At 37.2% G+C, this 22,072-nt stretch overlaps 1 protein-coding gene across 1 annotated transcript in view; it reads right to left on the minus strand.

Annotated features, from left to right (window-relative positions):
• PDZD8 (PDZ domain containing 8) overlaps positions 1-22,072 on the minus strand; it is a 63,831-nt gene that overhangs the window by 39,217 nt on the left and 2,542 nt on the right. The window contains exon 2 of the mRNA XM_030486272.1: positions 4,762-4,884. Within this exon, the coding sequence (XP_030342132.1) occupies positions 4,762-4,884 (123 nt within the window). The remainder of the gene's footprint in view (positions 1-4,761; positions 4,885-22,072) is intronic.

Below are 22,072 nucleotides of genomic sequence, written 5' to 3' on the forward strand. Positions count from 1 at the left end.
GAAGAATGTGTTTAACTGTTTTTTAGCTGAGTATATGAATTCATGTGGGAGATGATGGTACCCAGCACACCTGCTTTATCAAGTGTCAACTGGTTTTGGCTCAGAGATAGTAGTGGTATCCTGTAACCCCATTCTCAGAGGGACAGTTCCCATGATCTAGGAAAACACCACAAAACCGGATTTCCAGCTTGACCTTCAGCACTCATATCTCCATTGATATGATTACTGTAAGCAGAAATCCAGCCGCAGAACCAACTAATCAGGTACTTTGTCTGGACAAGACCAAGTTTGTTCAAGGCTACTGGAACTGATGAACTCAAACCTCCTTTACTTATTTTTAAGTCACCAGGAACCCTTTGTGGCTTTTTTGTTCTGCTTTCAGTAGTTGCTTTTGGGTATCACAAGTTTTCCTCAGTGTCTCCCATTAGTATCAGACAGTTCATTAAAGCTTTTCCACAGCTAATCATGGGTTGCATGTGTCATCTTCACCTAGAAATACTCTTAGGGAATCTTCCAGGGGAGCTCACTGTCCCTCTAAAATATCAGCACAGTAGCTATTTAGCTGTACTGTAGTGGTGGCAACTAAGAAAACAAGGACAGGAGGTAGCTTGAAATAGGAATAAAGCATAATTTTCAGCTAGAACTGTAACATAGTAGTCACAAGGAAAAGAATGAACCATGAGATTTCACCTTACAGTAGGTTACCAACATCCAACTTAAAGAAACATATCACAAGACAGCAAAACTACACACTTAAATTTTAAAGAGCTCTTCATGCTGGAGTTTGGAATTCAGTTTCCAATTTCAGAAAGACAAAGGGGAAATTTTAACTGCTCCTAAAAAAGGAAATTTTTATTTGAATAATACCCATTCTGTATTCTGTAACAGAGATGCAGACAAAGACTGACACTGTGTCACAATACACCCAGAACACCCAGCTATTAATATACATATCTACACACACATATATCTTACAGAATGAAAGTTTGTAAATCAGTATGAAATGATACAAGAAAAACATCCTGAAACAAAGTTTATAACCCCAGCTATAATTAAATCGATAAAGAAATGTGATTAAATTACCACCTGAGTGATAAAAATACATATACAGAAAGTGAATTTCTGTTCCTTCCCCAATTGTAAATAGGACAGTTCTCTGCAGCAAGTGAGCATGAGGTAGAGTGATTCAACAGATAACTATGGATATGAAAACAGTGTGTATCTGCCCTGGTTTCCAGTGTGAGTGCTACAAGAACTCCAAGACATGAAGTGTTTGTCCTCTGCTACAGAAGAGAAGTGCATGGAGTCTGTGGACACCTCAGCTCAAGAGGTAAGCCAAGCCAAGAACTTCAAGTCCGTATAGCCGTGCTATGCATCCTCCTTTCTGGAAGACTATCAACTTTCCTGCTTTTTCTAAGATGAAAAAGTTTTTTCTAAACTTTTCTACTTTTCTAAAGTACTGAACTGCAAATCTAAAAAGAATCTGGTATAGGCAAAGTACACACAAACCGTTAGTAACATGTTATTACCAGAGATGTAAAAGGAAGCTGAATTTATTTCCTTTACAAGCCTTTCCTAATTTAATTTCAACTGTGGTCTTTCAATTTGTCAGTATTTTAACATAGTATTTCCCAAATTTTAAGAAACTTAAAAGCAGATTCAATATTCACATACTTAAAGATGCCAATGCTGCAGACAAAAGGAAACAAACCCATAAAACTCCAAATTTGACAAGCCAGCCCCAGGTATGCTCTGCGGTATTTTACTTAATAACTATCTAGGGAAAATCTCCTTGTCTGCAATGGTTATCTATTAAAACAAATGCTGAGTTAAAAAGCTTATTTGATGGTACAGTTTTGGAAGAGTGTTCTTGACTAATATAATCAGAGATTATAGACTTTAAGACTTTCTTCACAGTGTATCTTTAAAATTTAACAGTATGTTGCTTTGGTTTTCCCTTTTCCTTAAAACCTTAAGGTAATGACAGATCACAGCATTTTTGCAATGACTGAGTTCTGTGAGGGCACTGCATTTGTACAAGAAAACTTACATTTTCAGTAAGTCAGACAAAACTTTGCAAAACATTCCTTATTATTTACACCAAAGTTCTCATCCTTTGATTCGTTTCATTTTAAAGATGTGGAAAATTTAATTTTTCTTTCAATAGCATGACAGCAACGAAATTAATATGGTCAAGCCTGCAACTGGAAAAGAAATAAGTGCAAGAAGTGCGGATATTTGGGCATGTGAAGAATATAGTGAAATTAAAACTAGACATTTACAACATACAAGTAGTTTGCTAAATGTTTTATCACTCTGGTTTCACCACTGTACTTCAGAGTTAAGCAGAAGTAGCAGAACTCTGTTACCTAGCTAGATGGAATACAGTTGTTATCCAGAAATTAAGAAGTTAAGATTTTGTAAAGGACTCTTTGTGTGAAAGCTTGAAAACCTTGAGTTTAGAATTGCATGTAGCAAGGAAAAACAGTGTTTCCTTACAAGCTGACAGACCTTGAGGAGAGGTAGAAGGCATATAAAAGAGACCATCTGGATCTTACTCATGGAACATGTGTAGATATAAATATATTCTGTGCCTTTAAACAGAGACGAGAGAATGTAAGAGAACACACTGAATTTTCACTGTGTGAAATGTATAGAAGCGGATAGCTGACAGACTGAGGTATGCTAGCTTTGTGGAACTACCCTCTTGCACCCATCTTTGTGCAAATATGAATATAACAGTACCTCAACTCTGTTTGTGAGGCTGGCTTATTGCACACCGGGTGAATAAGCCCACATTTGGGACAACATCAATGGTCAAGAATCCTGCTCCAAATTCTGCACAGAAGTCAGGGAATAGCTACTGTACTGAGAGTATGAAAACCTTCTGGGGCACCGAGCAAAACTGAAACACACACAGAAATTAAAGTGATCTTTCATTCTGGAATGAAAATGATCGCCAAGAAAAATTTTCAGGTCTCTGTGGCAGACATGAGTGAAAAAGCTTTGTAATTCAGTATGCACTGCTGCACTGTAAAAGAACCATTGAGAGCAGGCAACCTTCACATCAGCTCACATACAATGGTGATGAAAAAGGGAAATTTTGTCATTGTTACTTCCCTACATATTATATATTGCCATTGCTACTTTCATATATATTGTTACATTTCTTCTTTTACTAACAAGATCCTCTATGTGTTTTTCAGCTTCTACTTCATCAATATCTTCAGGTGCAAAGTAAGCAAGAGTATTTACTCACACAGGGACTCTTTTGACAGCAGTTGTAGTTGTTTAGTTCAAAAAGGATGGGACACCTGCAAGGTCTGGGGAAATACTATGTTATCAAGAGTCAGACATCTAGATTGAGACGTGTCTGCCGAGACATCATTTTCAAGTGTGTGTCGAGAAATTCCAAGGCACATAAAACAGTCAGATTAAGTCAGACCTCAAGCTGAAAAGACCTGACAAGCCAGCAACTGCCTCCTCTCTCCAGCCACCTGATAAGCATCTGTGACAGCTGAAAATACTGAGATGATGATGTCAAACTGAGCAATCTGGCTTCTAAGTACAATGGAAAGAAACACAACACTAGTGATATGTCAGTGATGTTACACAGTGTTTCCGATTCAGAAAAGCCATACTATTTAAAAGATTACTTTCCAAACTAGTAACAACTGCACACAACTTGAGAGTTATTTTGGGCCCTCTTATAATAAAAATTAATGCAGTACTGGACTGAAATTGGAAGCTGCCTGTAAAGAGACATCATGAGTTCCCTGGCTGAGTATGGTAAAAAGAAAGCACTCCTAGCAGCCGAGGAGTGCACAGAGTCACTTAGTATTCCTGGATCATTGACAGAAAACATCACTAAGCTAGGAAGACAGGTAAGCAGCAATTTCATTACCAAAAATAATCACTGCTGTAGCCCATACCGTCCTTAGAAGCAGAAGAATATCTTCTGGCAATCCACAGCACAGATAAACCACATTAATACAGCAAATACAGTTCAAAGAGCTGTAGAAGGCTACAGGAAAAAAAAGTGCAAAGAGGAGCTCACATGGTAATACAAGCAATGAAAAGAACAGGTTAAAAGCCTTGCTGCAAACCAGACTTTAGTTCGTAAAGAGCAGGACAGCACATGACTAGATCAAAAGCGTAAGCACTACTTGGATAAGAGCTAACATAAACCAAGAACTAAGAGGTCTGACAAAAAAAAAAAACCCAAACAAACCAAGAGCCCACACACCTCTTCTCCAGCTTTAAAGAGAATTAATTTTCTCTTCAATGAATTAAGCAGATTTTTTCCCATCATTTTGTTCAAGACAAAGACAAACAATGCCTAATAAAAGTTATTTGGACTGATCTAAGTAAGACCGAGTGAAACAATTATTTCCCTTTGCTTACAACACAAAACAATAGGATAATTACGATATTTATACTGTCCTGGAAAGAGATTCACAATTTGGTGTGCCAAACAAACAAAAATAACACACAAAAACAAATGACAGGAGGCACACATTAGCTTGTAACCAGGCAAAATTCAGAAGAATTCATGCACCCACACAGAACAGCCTGAGAAACTTACTGCAACTTCCATTTGCTCATTTTTACTTAAAAAATACATTCCTTGATTAGAGTACAATCGCAACACCAAAGCTGCTACTCTGTGAATCAAAACAGGCCTAAGCTACAATTACTACAACCTTAAGAAACATGGGTACTTGCTGAGTCAAGAATGAGCAAAATGACCACAAAACATACCTTGTACATTCAATTAAGGTGACTCTTAGACGACCTTCTGTCAACAGAAACTCCTGTATGCAGAGGTCTCGATCTTCACATTCATCAGGTGGCAATATCTGAACTGGAAAAAATGGCTTGAACCTGAAAAATAAACAAGATTCTTACCTTAACCCAAATGACATAAATAACACTAACACACAGGAATCAGAAATAAGTTAACAGCTTTACTTTTAATCTCTAACACCCTGAAGAGAAATACTACCATTCCTACATATACATCGGTCCAAAGGAACCTACTAAAGCTTTCTGAAAGCAGAAGACTGCAGTATATAAAGACAAAGATTGCCTCACAGGAGTAGATTATTTGAGTCACATTTACTAGTGCACATACTTCTAAGAACGTGGGAAGCTGATCAAGTCAGAGTGTGCTTATGATTACAAACATGACTTAACACGAGCCTTTTTGCAGTAAATATCTTACCAGATCTTACAGTTTTAAGTTCATCTGCATAAAACATCACAGCATCAAAAGGCAAAAATATAATATGACCCTAAAGCACAAATTTTTATGACAGTGTACTTAGAGGACTGGTGCATCCTAATAAATAACACGCTTCAGCTATACAGAATGAAACTGCTCTCATTTTGTGGAGAACATTTAGTTGCTCTTTTCAGCCAATCTTCTTGAATTAAAGATACAGGTATTCTAACTATTTGTCCTTGAGCTTTAGTTCCCCCATCACAGCATGCGATTCACACAAAAAGCAGTTCATGTTCAAGATACCAAATGTTTTACACACGTTAACTCACCACATAATTCTTTCTCTTTGGTTAGGATATACCAAGTTATAAATACCGATTTCATTTTTAAGTGATGGTGTTGGACACAGCCAAGATCTGAGGTAAGGAAGGAGGGGGAGATGCTGCATGGCTGCTGGCCCATCACACAACTGACACACACATGCAATCCTAACAGCAAGGGCCACAACCCTGCAAATAGAAAGATACTACAGAATCTGCACTAGCTTTATATAAAACTATTTGAATTTGGTATTCCTTCTTTCTGTTTTGATTTATTGCTCTCATTTCCTAGCACTGCCTCATGCCTCGGTTTCCCTCCTGTCACTGACACTGTCTCTCAGTGATGATTACTGTTGAGAAAACAGAAATAGCAGGACATGAGCACCACTGCCTGCAGGATGTATCTGCCATTTCATGAGAAAGAAGTCTTTCATAAGTACTCTTTGCTCAACCATCAGAGGCATCTGCTTGTCACATTCGGAGATCACAATATGTTCAGGAAACAGTCACATGGATCTGAACTGAGGAGTTTCAGAAATTCAAACAAATAATTAAGCACCCTTTAACTGTCGGCACACTCTTTGGGAGGGAGCTCAATGCTCTGATTCGGGACACTTCATTTCTGTACGAGCATCAGCCTCATACAGAGCCATGAGAAAGACATTTCTTTTGTTCTTCTTGTGAATAAATACAACTCAACACTCCAGCTATTTCCCTGAAATCCAATTCAACTTCTAACTTTAATTTGGTTCCAAGTTTCTCCCTCATTAACTCTTTCAGGAAGGAAACCATTTACCATTTTGAAATCGGTCAAGTAAAAATAATTCCATTTCAAGTAGTTTATTCTATTAAGTCTGTGTATGAAAAATAGGAAGCTATAGGTTTAGGCTTATGAGTATACTATAAGAACCAACTCAAAATATGCCTTGTACATGTACTATCTACTTTCATATTTTACTCATAATCTTCCTTATTATTAAATAGTAAGCATCACAAGGGTAGGGAAAATACCACCAAGATAAACACACACTATTTTCACTCTACAAGACTTGCTGCCACTTCAGGGGCTGACCACCTCCCCAGTCACACCAACCCTGAGCCAGCACAGCATACACCACCTCACACTTTTCTCACTTTAAGCATGGGCAAGGAGAGCCTGTTCCTTTTGGGAATACTTTTTACCCCCTCAAAATATAGATTTAGCTCAGATTTTGTTAGGTAAAAGAAAAAAAAAAAAAAAAAAGGGAAGATTGAGGCAAGCACACTGGAAAATAATACCAAGTTTTGAGTGAATAAAATACTTGTAGGTTTGGGGTTTTTTTCTAGCACGAAGAAACTACTTTTCAGTAAGCATGAGCAACTGCCCGTATACCTTCTCCCAAAATCTAGTAAAAAATGGGAACCTCAAACTTAGGAGCACCATCAGAAGCTTCAGAGAGCTACTGAAACAAGAGGATCCAACAGGTTACCAGCACCTTGCTGAATTTCTGCAAATGCCTAGCTTAAAGTGTCAGCACTGATAAAGTCTTTCCTTATATATACAGCACAGAACAGCCTGCAGGCCACTTACCAACACCCACAAACACAGCCAAATCTATTTTCAGTATTAAAAATAAGGGCAGAACAAAAAGAGCAAACTAACAGACTAAAATATATTACATTCCAGTAAGGATGCAGACATTTCTACCTATATATTCAAACAAAAAATGTCATCTCCCAAGTAACTTCAGAACCAAGTGTTCTGTGCAGCACACGCTGCAATCTTTTGCTGCGGCATGGAAAGATGAAATAATCCTCAGAACAAGCCATTTTTCCTCGGAGATTAAGGCATAATGTTTACTGTAATTTTGATTTCTGCTTTCAAAATACTTTTAATTAATACAGTCAATTAAAAAGGAAAAAATCCTAAAGTACCAATGTAGTTATATACAATAATATGCAAAATACAGTGTCTGCTGGACTTCGTGCAGCACTAGTTGCTTTTTCTACAAATATAGGATTAAAAAGCAGTCACATCATTTTTAATTTACAAGTGTTATGGTCATATTCTTTTACTACTGCAACTAATTTGCAAAATCCTTAGCAAAAAAAACCCTGCACGTTACCTATTTGCATTGGCATTAGTGCTAAATATCCCACATTAAATGCATTTTTAATGTTTAAGTGCTGTGTTGTAAAATTGGAAGGCTTCAGAGCAGCACTTACCTATTTAAGGCAATTTACTGAGAGTTTGTACACTTCCAAAATTAACTATCAGACAAATCACTGTTTCAAGTAGATTTCAATTACATGTTAGGTAAGTGAACTGGTGACAGAATATTTAAGTATTTAAGATAACCCAAATTTATTTGGAAAAAGCAAGCTTCCTACTGCGAAATGGTGAATTAATACAGACCCAGACAGCGACAGTTGTTAACAGGCCAGACTCCTTTCCCTTGAGTTCTAAAACCACAACCTGCAATTCATGCACATACCCGAGTCAGGTTCTCCCATCATTTTCCCCAGGTAGGGTAAGCATGTGAGCTCCCCTACCTTTTAAAAACAGAGTCCCCAATAACAAAGGGCACTCCAGAGAGTGTGTTCTTACAGGTCCATCCCTGCTGCAGTTTTGTTCAGCCTAGCAGAAGCACAGCAGAACAGCAATGGATGTTTTCTCTGCAGAGAAACCAGATTCTCCACCTCTGCAATGTCTAATTTTCCTGCTTGAAAACAATCATGTTGCCAGACAAAGTGCAATCGTGAATTTGTTTCAGAAAGCATTTGCAGTAGGGACAACAAAACACACTTTTAATATGAAAGCAAAGCTGTGTTCATCGAATTAAAGTACACTTTTAGCTGATAGTGCCAATAACACAATTCAGTGAATGAGACAAGAGATACAAACACCATTCCCAAGCCCTGCAGACCACACAGTACCTTTGGTGATTCAGTATCTTTCTATCCCAGACTTTCCTACGTAAAGAGAGGTAAGCTTCTGATCATTATTATGATCATTATTATAATGTAGAACTTGCTGTATTAAATACCTTGTGTAAATAACTTTGATATTACTTCTGTAATAGCTTTAAAAGTGTATTTTGCTACCCTCTAATATTTAAGGCCATCTCTGAAGATCAAAAATCCACCAATAAATGCTTTAGAGGAATTCATCACACTGATGAAGAAAGAAAAAAAGACTGTGTAGCCTACTAGTAAGCCTCTATTCAAAAAGTCTGTAGAGAAACTTTGACAGCAAACTAAATACCTCAGTTAATCTGAGCTGCTCTCTGCCCTCCCCACAGCAGTCATCCCAGTATCTGGTCAGTTCTGGTTGCAGTTCTGGTTACAGTTGCTCCTGTAAATTTAAGGCTTTCACTTTGCAAACTCTGAACAAGAAAAAGGTGTTTTCTATTTGGCTGTCTAGATCTTTAAACACTCATCCAGTATTCCCAGCTCCTTTTCATGACTTCAACCAGTAACCAAAAAAGTTAGTGGACCTCCATCAGTGGGGAACAAGCTCATAAAAAATGGTTTGCAATCGGTCCATTCATTGCTGCAGCCTGAGAGAAAGGTTTTAAGCCATAGCAATGGAGTAGGGAAATCTAGGAGTTGCTCCTGACAGTACAACAGACAATAAAATATTACTAAAAGGTACTAACAAGAAATATAGTACCTTTCTATACACTGCTGAGCTGCTACAAGGTTCTTTGAGGCAGAATTTCATTGCATCTATATTAGACCCCTTTCAAGATGGGTCTAATGCTGCCATCTCCTTATTCAGCAAGGTCAAAAGGCAAAATTCATGCTCGTGTCACAAATCCTTGACCTACAAACAGGAATACACCAACTCAATTCGTATATCTGAAAGCCTTTTTTTCCATTCCAAACCTGTGATACTAAACTACCAGAAGTAAGGTAGATTTTATGGGGGAGAAATTTTACTGTCTCTAAACCATATTTGTTAAGCCTTTGTAAGCTTTCCATCATCTCCAGAGGAACAAAATAGGCACACTGTTGCTATTCAAGCAAACAGACCCCTTATATCCCTGCCCCAAAAGCATGCTTCGATAAGACATACTATTAAAAGAAGTCCTTAAAAGCGCCTTCTTTCTAGATGCCTAGAGTGTGTTTTCAATTTGCTCTTAAATTATCAGTCTCCCTCCACAAATTTATCGTATTATTTATCCAGAAGTCCAAAATTCAAATAGCACATTATTAAGAAAACGTTAGTTAAAAGCCAACATTTTGACTTAGAGGAATATCCATCAATCAAACTCCAAGTGAAATTTTAGTGAGTGGAAAAAAAACACCCCTATAGAAATAATATTTAAAAGAAGCTGTCGGGTAGCAAGTACGCTTCTCAAGAAAAACCACAAGACAAAAACAGCAAAGAAGAAAAGTCATTTCACATAAGGAATTAGGTTAGATGACTATACTGAAAGATAATTAAGTTACTCAATTAATGTACAGGATTAAAAAGTTATCCTCTAAAATAGCATAACACTGAACTCTTCCCACATACCAAGCACAGCAAAAAGTGTTTCCAGACACACTGCACGCAGTCAGAACGTCTCCTTCACACGAAAGACTTCTACGCTCTGTTTGTTCCATATTTCAGAGTCACTTTAGTGGCTCATTTGCTCTCATCTCATCACCACCTCACCCTGGATGTCTAGATCAAAATTACATCTGAAAAAACAACCCCCAAACAAATCCAGTTTGTTCCTTTCATTTGGGGTGCTTTCAGCCCCTGAATAACGCTATTATTCCTTCCAGTTGCCAGGTCTGTGGGAGAGGAGCTCACCTACTTGGAACAAGACTGTAATTCAGTGATTTAGTCTTAGAAACGTCTGACCTCTATTCCCATTAATTTGTACTCACTATTCTGTGATGATTGTGTCGTGGTCCTTTAGCCAACTTCTAACAGAGAAGAGGACAGAAGTCTTTTATACCTTAGTTTAATTACCCTACTACCTAAATTAATTGCTCCCACTTGTGAACTACAGTATTTTTAGTTGCATGAGGATATCTATTAAGAACTGAGAAAAAAATTGCAATGTATCTGGCCAAAGGTAACTGTCACTTATATGTTTCTGTTCATTGCGTCAGTTAAGAATATGCAGAAGCACAAATTGTTAAGGACAGGAACAAACTTCAAAAGCTCTCTGTAATATACCTCCTGCTTGGAGAAGCAGAAGGTTACAGCTTCATTTGTAAATGCAGGAGGAAGGTCAGATTTTGCAGAGCTTTTGCTAAGAAGCAAGAACATTTTTCAATAATAAGTTCTGGGAAAAGTTTTGAATTATTCTCTGGTTTTATAAAGGAAGTTCGATATCTAAAACAGTGGTTTAAAATTACTGGCTATCTGTTCAAGGCCATTAATCATTTGTATGAATTCCAGCACTACTCTATTGCCATAGAGATTAAACATCGTCAGGTTTATGAATGTTTTAATTGATTTACATTAACATTTAAATCTTAATAAACAAGGCAAAAAGAGACCTTAAATCTCAGAAGAGCCCACCACCTAAAAATGCAAGTATAATTAGCATAAGGTTACTTTGAATACATTGCGAGTCTTAGAATTTTGCTTACCACTCAAAGTAAAAATTACATCAAAATCTAAAGTCGGACTGTGTTTAGTAAAGCATCAATTTACTTTTGTAAATGCTACTGTATTTGAAGATTCTAATATCTAAAATCGTTTTGAAAAAGCAACTGCTGAATTTACTTTCAGTTCAGGGAGTTCTCAAAAGTTTCAACTAATTACGGAACAGAACTCAGTAATTTTTACATTGCCTTTATTATTTGATTTACAGAAATATAAGTCATATGCTTGTAAAGTGTATAAACTTCAAAAAGTGTGATTGACACCAGATATTTTAAGTCATTTCAAAAATCCTCTGTTCCTGCTCTGTGTTTAATTTAAGATGAAGTTTACTCCTACAAAAATCGTAATATATTACAACCCACCCTAAAAAGGTATGATCATATTAGTAAGATTTTAAAAGGACTTATCAGCCAACATTTAAACTTGTTAGTGTTGGGTATTATAATGCAAACAGCTTATATAATTCTTCACATTGAAGACATAAAAATGGAGCTCATCCTTATTTTGAAAAGGATTAGTAGATTGTTGTTTTGGCTTTGGTTTGCTTTAAAGGACTTTAAAAACAGAAGTACCACCAATGTAGATTTTGCAAAAGCAATTCTCCAGCTTCCACTGATTTCACAAGGGACAGAGCTGCAGACTTGTGTCAGTATTCATGTTCAGGGGACTTTAGTAACTCAAATTATACTCTTCCTCAGTATAGAAATCTACTAATTTCAGTTTTACCCACAGCCATGAAAATCTGGCTTATAAACAACCTCAAAAAACTTTGCTACAAAAGAGTAGGGTTATTTTCTAGGAAATTTTATGGAAAACTGAAAATCAGTTTTAGTACTCCACCCACTGTCTTACAGGATATTCTGCCACAGGCATGTGGGAAGCTCATACACACATAAGTTCTCAACATATCAGCAGTCACTTTTTAAATCAAGACCTCAACAAAAATAAAGGATTTTATTATTCCGGGGTTTTTTTTTTTTTTCCTTCAAATATGTTTCACACACTTTCAGACTCTTAAAACTACATTCTCCTTTCATATGGTGGTATCAGTAGCTCTGAGCTATCTCTTGAATCAGACCCTCAAGATACTTTTAAAACCTTAAGACTTCTTTACAAAAACAAATAAAAGAACAAATTTCAACAGTCAAGCAGCTCCTTCAAGAAATACAGTACTTTATTTTTCCTGCTTATATGACAAAAGTCATTGTAAATACAGCTCTTAAAGATTTGCCGCTGCTGTCTGTATTGAAATAGCCACAGGTAAAAAAAGAGATCTTGAATCAGACTTATCAAAACTACTTCTGATCAGCACAAACAACATTAATTTGACCATGCAGAGACTTTTCTGCATTTCAAGAATACTAGTTTCCCAAATTCTAAATTCCATAAATACTGAGAAAGCTTATTTAATGCAGTCAATGCCTGTTTGATCTCTGAGTTTTCATATGTCTTTTTAAATTGAATGTGACCTAGCTGAAGCCAACTGTTGGTTCAAATTAAGAGAAAGAGATCAAAATCCTGCTATAGTTCAGTCTCAGGATGAAGACAAATTTCCCTGTCTAACCAGAAAGCCTGAATCGCTGTGGCACTGCTCCAAATGAGACAGAAGATGGAGAATATGCTCTTGTTCACATAAAGCTGGAAAAGAGGCAAGTGTGGTTCTGCAACCATCTTCTAGGCATTTAAGGAGAATAGCAACAGGGGAAAAAAAACCCCAAAACCTCCAAACAAATAAACCCAAGCCACCTCAAAAGTCTACCTTTAGCCAGATGGATTAGAAACTGGTTCCAGGAACTGATGCAAAGGGCTAGCTTTTTCTCAGTTCAGCAACATATTCTCCCATAAGGAGGTCTCAAGTCTCTCTACAAACATCACCTCTCTGCAATCCTGGTCAATCAAAAATGATGTTGATGTTCCAGTAGAAGTCTAAGCTCTGAACACAACTCATTCATTGGGCTCAGGAGTTTCAATCCTCTGCGCTGAACACCAGCCTATGTCCATATGAAAACTACTAACATCCTCTTAGACAGAAAATGACTGTCTCAGTGCTGAAAACAGTCTGACAGCTGTAAACCAATTCTAGACATGACAGCTTTCCAAGGTTTATCCTCACTCCTCCAGTTAGTTTTAAAAATGCTCAAACAACAGAAGCTTCTCCTCCATCTACTTTTATCTAGTCGCTTCTGACAAGACAGAAGATGGTCCAATTCACACCCTTAAAGTCTTCCAAAGTGGTAGAGACAGTCTACCTCAGGATTAGTAGTACCATTTTCAAAGCTGCGATGACTGACAGTTCACCTTAAAGCTGTGAACAGCAGGAATTAAGGATCTGGTTTTTTAGGCAGCTCAGCAATTCACGCTGCAGTGGTGGGGAGGGTACTGATGGAGACCAGGGGACACACCACATACTAGCCCCCCCCAAGCAAGGGTGTTACTGTTTGTGAGTCACAGCATTACTAATTGAGCCCATATTGTAAAGGAACAGGATCAAGTAACACAGAAGCTAAGTCTGGATGTGACCTGTGGCACCACTGTTGGCAATCAAATACAGGAGGGGCTTCTGAGATGAATACGTCTACATTGCAAACACTGCATCACTGATGGCAAATTACAGTTGGGACTTGCGATTACACTGGAAATCAGCAGCTGCCCAAATTACCATAATCTTCTCCACCATCCCCACAACAAATTTGAGTATTTTCTCTTATTTGCCCTTCGTTAAGTGGAAGATTTAAGTGGAACCGGAAAAGAATAAAAATGTGAGTTTTTGTGGTATTGTTTTAAAACAATACCACTGACTAACATTGCTGATGCCGCCCCACCTCCCCCTATAATCCACTGGGCTCTTTGCTTGGCAACATTTAAAAATGTTTTGTTTATTCTACCATATTGCATTATTTTGTTAGCAAACATGCAGAGTTATTCTTAAAATATATTTATATATACATATAAAAACTGTTGAAGTTTTCAGACTTAGACTGCATCGTTCCCACTGTTTAATTACTTTGGAATTATTCACCAAGCCAGACTACTCACAGCAGTGATTCAAACAGCACCATGAAATCTTCTGTCATCCCACTGCAACACTATGATCTTCAATTTCTACTCTTCCTATTTTAGCTCAGGCAAACAGGTGCCATTAAAACTGATATAGTAAGATATATTGAAAGCTTAGCATTAAGACTAAGTTAAGAAAGTCAGGAACAAAGTATATGTGTTATGATTCCCATTGCATACCCACATATCATTTTAAAATACTGGACAGAAATAATTTTGTAAATTTACATGTCAAATTGCCTCCAAGTTTTACAGTTAAAGCAACACAAAATTGCTAGAAGTACTCCCAAATGATGATCCTAATTTGATTTTATGCTAGTCATATCTGGCAGTTAATCACTGCCTTTGAGTATGTGGAACAGTCTGATTAACTCTGATTAACACCTCTGTAATACAGTCTTCACTGCAGACAGACTTTTTATGACATCTGGTAAGACTTTGAAAATGTGAAACTGTATTGCTTTAGTAAAATCCCTGCATTTTCCATTACATGAAACAGCTTTAATGGAGAGGGCTCACAGGCTGTTCTGCTGAACTACAGCATAGCTACAAGCTGAACAGGAGAATTAAGAAATTATAAAAGGTAAATTGTTCTCACATACTTTTAAAGCTAAAATAAATTCTAAATAAAATAAATTACAAAATAAATTACAATTCTAAATAAAATAAATTACAATAGCGGGGGGGGGAAGGGGGGCAATCAAAGCAGTTCTCCAGAGCCTGACCCAATGTTCAAAACATTTTCTGCCTTCTCTCACAAAAAAAATAAGGAGTTTCCTCCTTTTCCTCTCTGCTGCACCCCGCATCTCCTTGGCAGTTTTCATACCTATATATGGCCACAGACAACCCTAAAATGCTGCCGGGCTGCAGCTGGGTCCTGCAGTAAACAGAGATGCACTCCCAGGTCCCGAGAGGTCTTATGAACCCAGGCAGGACTCCACAGAGCAAGAGTCCTTCCAGAAGGAAGGGTGCTTAGGGAAGCAGATACACACAAATGCCTCTGTGCAGGTGTGATGCAGAAGTTTGAGCTATCAAACCCAACACAGCATATACCCAATTTGCTGGGTATAGCAATCTAGGAGCACACATGACACTGGACACACAAACATCTCCCTGTTGTTGGGCACTTTACTGTAGAAATTTTCTTTGCAACACAAACATATCTGTCAACTGAAGTCTTCATTGCAGATTTTTTCCCACTAATTTACTAGATACCCTGTGTGGGATCATTGACCATCTTGGAGGTCTGAATTCTGGCTTAGATTTCATCGGTCTGTGAAACAACTGCAATTTATTAAACACTGAAGGTAAATAACAGGAAAAGCATCCAAAATTTGTGTGGATCAGACTCGCATCTCTTCATTGAGATGAATGCCAGAGCAGCAGTAAATTCTTCATTCTAACCAGAAATTCGGTGACTGCAACAGAAACTACTCAAATTATTTAGAAAGTCTGTGTTCAGTTTAGTATGTCACAATTAAGCTGACAAATGTTTATAAAATAATGACTCCCAAAATCCCCTTCACACAACCTGGCATCCACATTCATTTCCAAAGTAAGAATTTATTCACTGGTATAAACAAGCCCTCTTCAACCCTTGAACATCAAAACAAACATCTTCAGCAGAGCATTTTTTTCTTAATTATAAAAGATATTGATATTCATGTATGGAACCTGCTCAAAAAGCAAACTGTTCCCAGCTAACGTTTGTAATAGTGGATATTTCTTTCTTTTGGACAAAAGCACAGTTTTGAAATCATCCTGCAAAGGTTTTTGTAGTTTCATAATTAATGGATTTTAGCAGACTGCAGTGGCATTATCTATTAAATTAGCAAACTGCACAGGTATGTCTAAAATAAGCATGGAGAGAATGTTACAATACAGCTTATTAATCCTAGAAGTAGTTTTAAAGTCTTCTACTGTTCTCTGAAGAACAATAATATTAAGAACAAGCAAATGCTGAAACAGTTTTAAATCAAAACAAGTGTGAACATGAACTGTAAACACAGGAGCATATCGGGTGACTTCAGGCAATCTCCGCAGGAATGCAGAATAAGCAGTTTGCCATAGAAACCCAGGAACATTAAAGGACTTTCTCCAACAGTGAAATCGGCAGCCTGAGACTAAGCCTCACAGTCACTGGAGCACCACTTCAATCTACCACGCTGATTACTGAAACCTACTGTCCTTACCCAGGCTGCTTATTCAAGGGCTTTCTGATCAGCTATCATTTGCTAATAAAAAGATTAACTATTTCACATGATCAATATAAAGAAAATAGGTTCTACAAGAGACTCATATGTTTTGATATCATATGAGCTGCTACTGAAATCTGTATTAGCTACCCATTTTTACAGGTAAATTCTGCCTCCCCCCTTCCTTGAAGTAATCTCCTTCAAGGGGAATTCAGTGTTCAGCTTTGTGTGACCAGTAGGGAATATTAACAGACATCAAAAATCATAATACAGCCTGTAGAATGTGATGCAGAATAGCCTAGCTCTAGTGTTTGAACACAGCTACTTGCTCCAACAGACAGGCTCGGAGCCAAGCTCAGACATTTGTTAGATGCCCACAGGTCAGCAATGTGATTGACTCCTATATGCCCTATACTGACTTGGAAATAAGTTACTTTTCAAAAAATAGAAAGTGCTACTGCTTAATTCATGTTTTATTTAAGATAATTGAAAAAGTTCTACAAATTATGCCAGCTGAATAAAAAGTATTTGTTCTCACTGAGCAGCAAGATCAGCTTAAACATTTAAAGGCAGGGTTCAGATAAACAGCAGTGTGAAGTCTCAATGTTAGTATATACAAAACATCATGAAGTACTAAATAAATCTTGATTTTTCAGAGCCTTCATTCACTATCCACATAAAAGATTTACTGAAGGATAAAGACCAAGGAACTATTAAATATAAAATAGCAAAGCTGTTAAATGAGGTAATTTTATTATTGGACAAAGAATCTTTTCTATACTGTTTCAAGCAAAAAAGTTGAAGAAGGTTTTATTTTCCTGTCAGACCAATTAACCTTAAACTTTACTGGATTGCTACCTGCAGCAAATGCGAACAGTAAGCACCAAAACTTATTCTTTCATCTTCATCCATTTCTCCCTCCAACGGAGATTTTTTTGTTCCCAACTATGTTTCTGGTTTCCCAGTTTCTTCATTAATCCAGCTCGAGTGCTCTATTAGTTCCTCACTCTTGCAGGTAAGAAAAGAAAACATAACATTTGCTGACTAATCATAGGAAAAGGCTCACTCTTAACCTAAGAATGGCACCTCGATATTGGGAAATGTCCAACATGTCATTCATTAAATCTGACTTTATAACGAACAAGTTTCAAACTGCCATTCTTTCAGAATTAGAGCTTTCCAATGTGAAAGCCTGTGAAGTGCTGGAGCTCAGGAAGACGACTAAAAGGTTTCAAAACCCCTAGAACTAAGAGATTTTAAACTTGAAATCTACATAAGGAGATTTAGATACATACCTGGTACCACAGACTTCAATCTGAAGAAACATGTATTTAGTGACCATCCAGACACAATGTATGTCTGAGCTAGCCCATTCCCAAATAAAGAAAGAAAAAAAAAAAAACAACCCAAAAACTCTGCTCTACAAAAAGCTTCCTTCTATACATGTAGCACTCAAAGAAATGAGAATATTTAATGTTCCAGAGTTTGGTTTTGTTTACTGTGTGTCAGATTCCCTACAGATCCATTTAGCTAAGTCCTGTATGAATAAGAAAAACTACTGGCCCATGCACTATAAAGATAATCTTCCAAGCATGAAGCTACTGTCTGCAGACAGATCTACTGATTCCAATTACTGCTGCCTTGCCATTAGCAGGACAAGTCTCTATGCTGGCATCATTCAGAGCCTTACCTATCTGTAACAGTCTGAAAACCCTCAAGTATCACAGTGCTGCTTTTACCATCAATTTCTGCAGACAAAAGCTGTCAGATCCTGGGGGCTTTTTTAATACTTCTGTATTCTGAAAGATTTTTGCACTCAGAATAGGCATCGCATTAAAAAAAAGGAAGTCCCCTCTTTCAGCAGCAACAGGAATGCCTTACAGATTTAACTAGTAAGAGAAATTCGTATTAACTGCAGTTGAAATCCACTCAGGAAAAGAATCTCCATATCCTCTCCCTTTGCAGAAGCTGTAGAGAAAGTAGGTAGCTCTACTGGCTGCTGATTTCTGAAGACATGCTCACAATCCTAATCTCTACAATTACTTCTGGTATTTCTGAGTATAACCTCATCATATGAATAATATATACTTTTTTTAATTTTATACTTTTTCCAATACCTCTATTGCCATATTATGAAGTCATTCCTATCATAAAGCACACTTCAAATCAATAGCTACTTACATCTCAGCTTCAGTTTTGCCAAAAATAAGAAACTGCTGTGTAATTCTCAAATTGCATTCTATAATGGTAAATTAGAATAGGCTTGTTTAATGGTTCTTCCCAGTGAAATTCAATATAGCCCCAGCTTCCAAATACAGCATAAAACTATTTAACATGACTATATTGCAAATGATCAGTTCCAAGGATAATTCACGCTGGAAGGGACCTCAGGAAGTCATCTAAATACTTGATATAGAAATGTTAGAAGTAATCCTTTGTGAGATCACTTCTAAAGAAAAGTTATTCCACTCTGTGGTTGCATGCATTAAAATAAAGCACAGTGTAGTTTCTCAAACAGGCTAATATCAATAAAAAATATTAGCTCATTTTAATGTAACAAACTGAGAAACTAAGTGTTCTTAAAATATACAGAAGTGAATCACTGCTTAGGCAATACTTAATCTGATTAGAACCTAAAGGGATGAACTTGCAAGACCTTGAATTCAGAAAAAAACCAGTAGCTGTCAGATTTTTTTTACATCATTATTAAATACCAGGAAGTTAAATTCTGGACGGAGACTAGACTGCAAGTACTTCCTCCTCACCCTTTACATACACACAAAGGTAAAAGATTAATGAGCAAAGTACAGCTTATTACAGAACTAACAGAGATGAATCTGTGACCACTGCAATAGCACAAGCAAGGAGACAAACACCTGAAATGGTCCTTACTTCATGTCTCTAAATACTAAATACTCTATGGCAGTGCTAGTAACTACAGCTTAATGTTAACCACTTTATCCTGCTATTAAAAGGACATGATACAGAAAGGTAAAACAAACATGAACAATGTCTACAGGAGTACTATTAAAGAACTGTTTGAGTGTACACAATATAAAACCAAAGGTCGGATTCAGGAAACTAAATAAACTCTGCTTTGTGCTGATAATTAATATCTACCACCTGCTCCAGTAAAAGAGACCTATGCAAAAAATACAGTGCTAAGTCAAGCTATGCCGAGAAGAAAGACTGACTGCATATGGTCCTGAGAATGCCAGCATTAGGATTTTGGGATGCAGCTGGTGCATCAGCAGCTGCCCTGCAGAACATCAACAGTTGACATCTCAACCAAGCAATGGGGAAGCCAAGGCTTTCCACACTCCTTCTCAAGCTCCACCCACTGACCAACTTGTCTTAGAACTTAAAAAAGTGCAATTTAAGCAGTTAATTCAAGTCAAAATAGACTTATGGAGTATGCAGATACCTAAATGATACCTTCAATTCTTTATTACCTTAGTGAGAATAGAGCTAGTTGTTAAAAACAAATCTTTACTTGCAGTTATCTAGTTTCTCAAGAGTGCACTAGAACTCCTCTATATTGGAGCAGGAGAAAAAAAAAGAATTATTTTAGATCTTCCCCACACTTAAACAAGAAACTGACAGACAACAATGTTCTCAGAAAAGCTGTTTGCATTTCTATTACAAAGCAGCAATACATTAAGATTCGAGTCAACTATAAACCAGTAGTAACTCTCGCTACTATCGACTAAATTGCACAGATCCTTTATCTATGATGACTAAAAGAAAAACCAACCTGCCATTCACTGAATTTCACCAGCAGCCTTGATTACAAACATGTAAGGAGATTCTGCTATATAAGATAGTAATTACCATTCAATGGCAGAGCAGCTTCAAATTGGGTGTTTTGCCAGGCACAAGCACATTTCTTAAAGAGCCAAAAGTGATTACATGCTATTAGAATAACACAAACTACTACTTATTCATTTAGACATAAAGCGCATCCCTCCTTTTTCAATTAGTAGACAATTGCTTTTATGGAGAAAACTGTACATAAAACACAAGGCAAACTTTAAAATGCATTTACTAGTCTACATGACCTCCCCACACAGACACTTAAGAGTGCATTAGGAATGCAAGATGCCTTCTTCCACTTTGAAGCAATTGTTACACACATGGCACAAAGTCACTCCTAGCAATGGATGATACAAGAGATGATGATGTTAGTAACCACTATGTAAAGTTTTATACACAACTGGAAAGAATGTGTGTGTAGTAATTTGGCTGTAGCAACAGACAGTGCATGAATGAAGACACAAGACTTTTTTAATGTAGTATTTATTTAGTTAAATGAGAGAGGAGAGGGGGATCTGCTTTACACAACTTAGTTATAGGATGTTCAAAATCAACTATTGGCAAAAATTCTTTTCTTATGCCATTTACTACCAAGTAATAACCTCTAGAAGTTGCCTAATACAAAAAGACAAAACAGCATTTTTTATTTTTTAATGCTACTTAACATCTTGTTTCAAGGTAAAAATCCTTTGTGGACTTCAGTCTGGAAGCTAGCAGGGTAACAAAGTGCCCCTCTTAGCCAACTGAAGAGAACTCCTCACACTCCAAGTGCTTTAGTGTACAAGATTGTAAATAAATCTTTGAATAGCAGTAATTACGAAGTTACTTGAGCAAGAGTAGGGAGACATCAAAAAGGTTCTGAACTACACACAGAAGCAAACACTATGTACTTAAACAAAAGGTACATAGGCCATAGGGAAAAAATGGGGAGAGGATAAGCACATTCCCTGTAGATGAGAAATTGTTCAGCTTTAAGTAAGGTAACAGGTTATTAAGCAATTGTGAAACTCTGACTTCTTCCTATACATTCATTGCTAAGGAATATATTAACATACCATAACCCCAAGCCAATGTGTTCTTACAAATTCTATTAAAAATACCATTTTGCATCTTATCAGCAGGGGGCTTGATTTTCCAAGTCAGTTCTCTATACCATCTAAACCATAATGCCTCAATTCTCAACTATGCCACCACACAGAAGCATATTGTTACTACTCAGCTGTTACCAAGTTCTGCTCTCTAGGGATCTACCTGCATTAACTCATCTGAGACACTGGTGGAGAATACAAGTTTTCAGTCTGTGTTCCACAAAACCTTGGCCAACTGTGAACAGCTAAAGCTTCAAAGACAGCTAAAGGTTCCCATGTATGGGCCTGTGTTCCTTCTTGAAGCTTTAAAGTCAAAGTTCTAGACAGTTAGGGCACCGATGACGCAATTTTCCTTCCTTAAGATAGTTTCATTACTGAGCATCAAGCTTAATGTCCTGCCATCCCCCTTCACAACCCAGTGGCTCAGAATGACATGTTCAGAACATAGCATGAAATTTAAAGGTCAAAAGCAGCATAAACAGGGTTGGACACTGTTTCACATCTGCCACCCTGTGCTAGCAGCCCACTATCTAGTGTGAAAACCGACTATGATACTGTATTTGCCTCTCAAGCATTCACAAATTCTCAACTCCTTATAACTTAAAGGGAACATTTTAAAATAGCAGTCCATTCTTGTTTATATAATAATTTATGCTTCCTATATTATGCTCAGTATCAATTACCTTCTATCCTCATACTTCTACTCATTTCTGTCCCAAACACTGCACTCTTTCCTTATTTTCCCTTCCAGTCCCTTTAGCATAACAGTGGCTCACATGTGTTTC

Source organism: Strigops habroptila, chromosome 5 (genome assembly GCF_004027225.2).
Source record: "Strigops habroptila isolate Jane chromosome 5, bStrHab1.2.pri, whole genome shotgun sequence".
Taxonomy (NCBI): Eukaryota; Metazoa; Chordata; class Aves; order Psittaciformes; family Psittacidae; genus Strigops; species Strigops habroptila.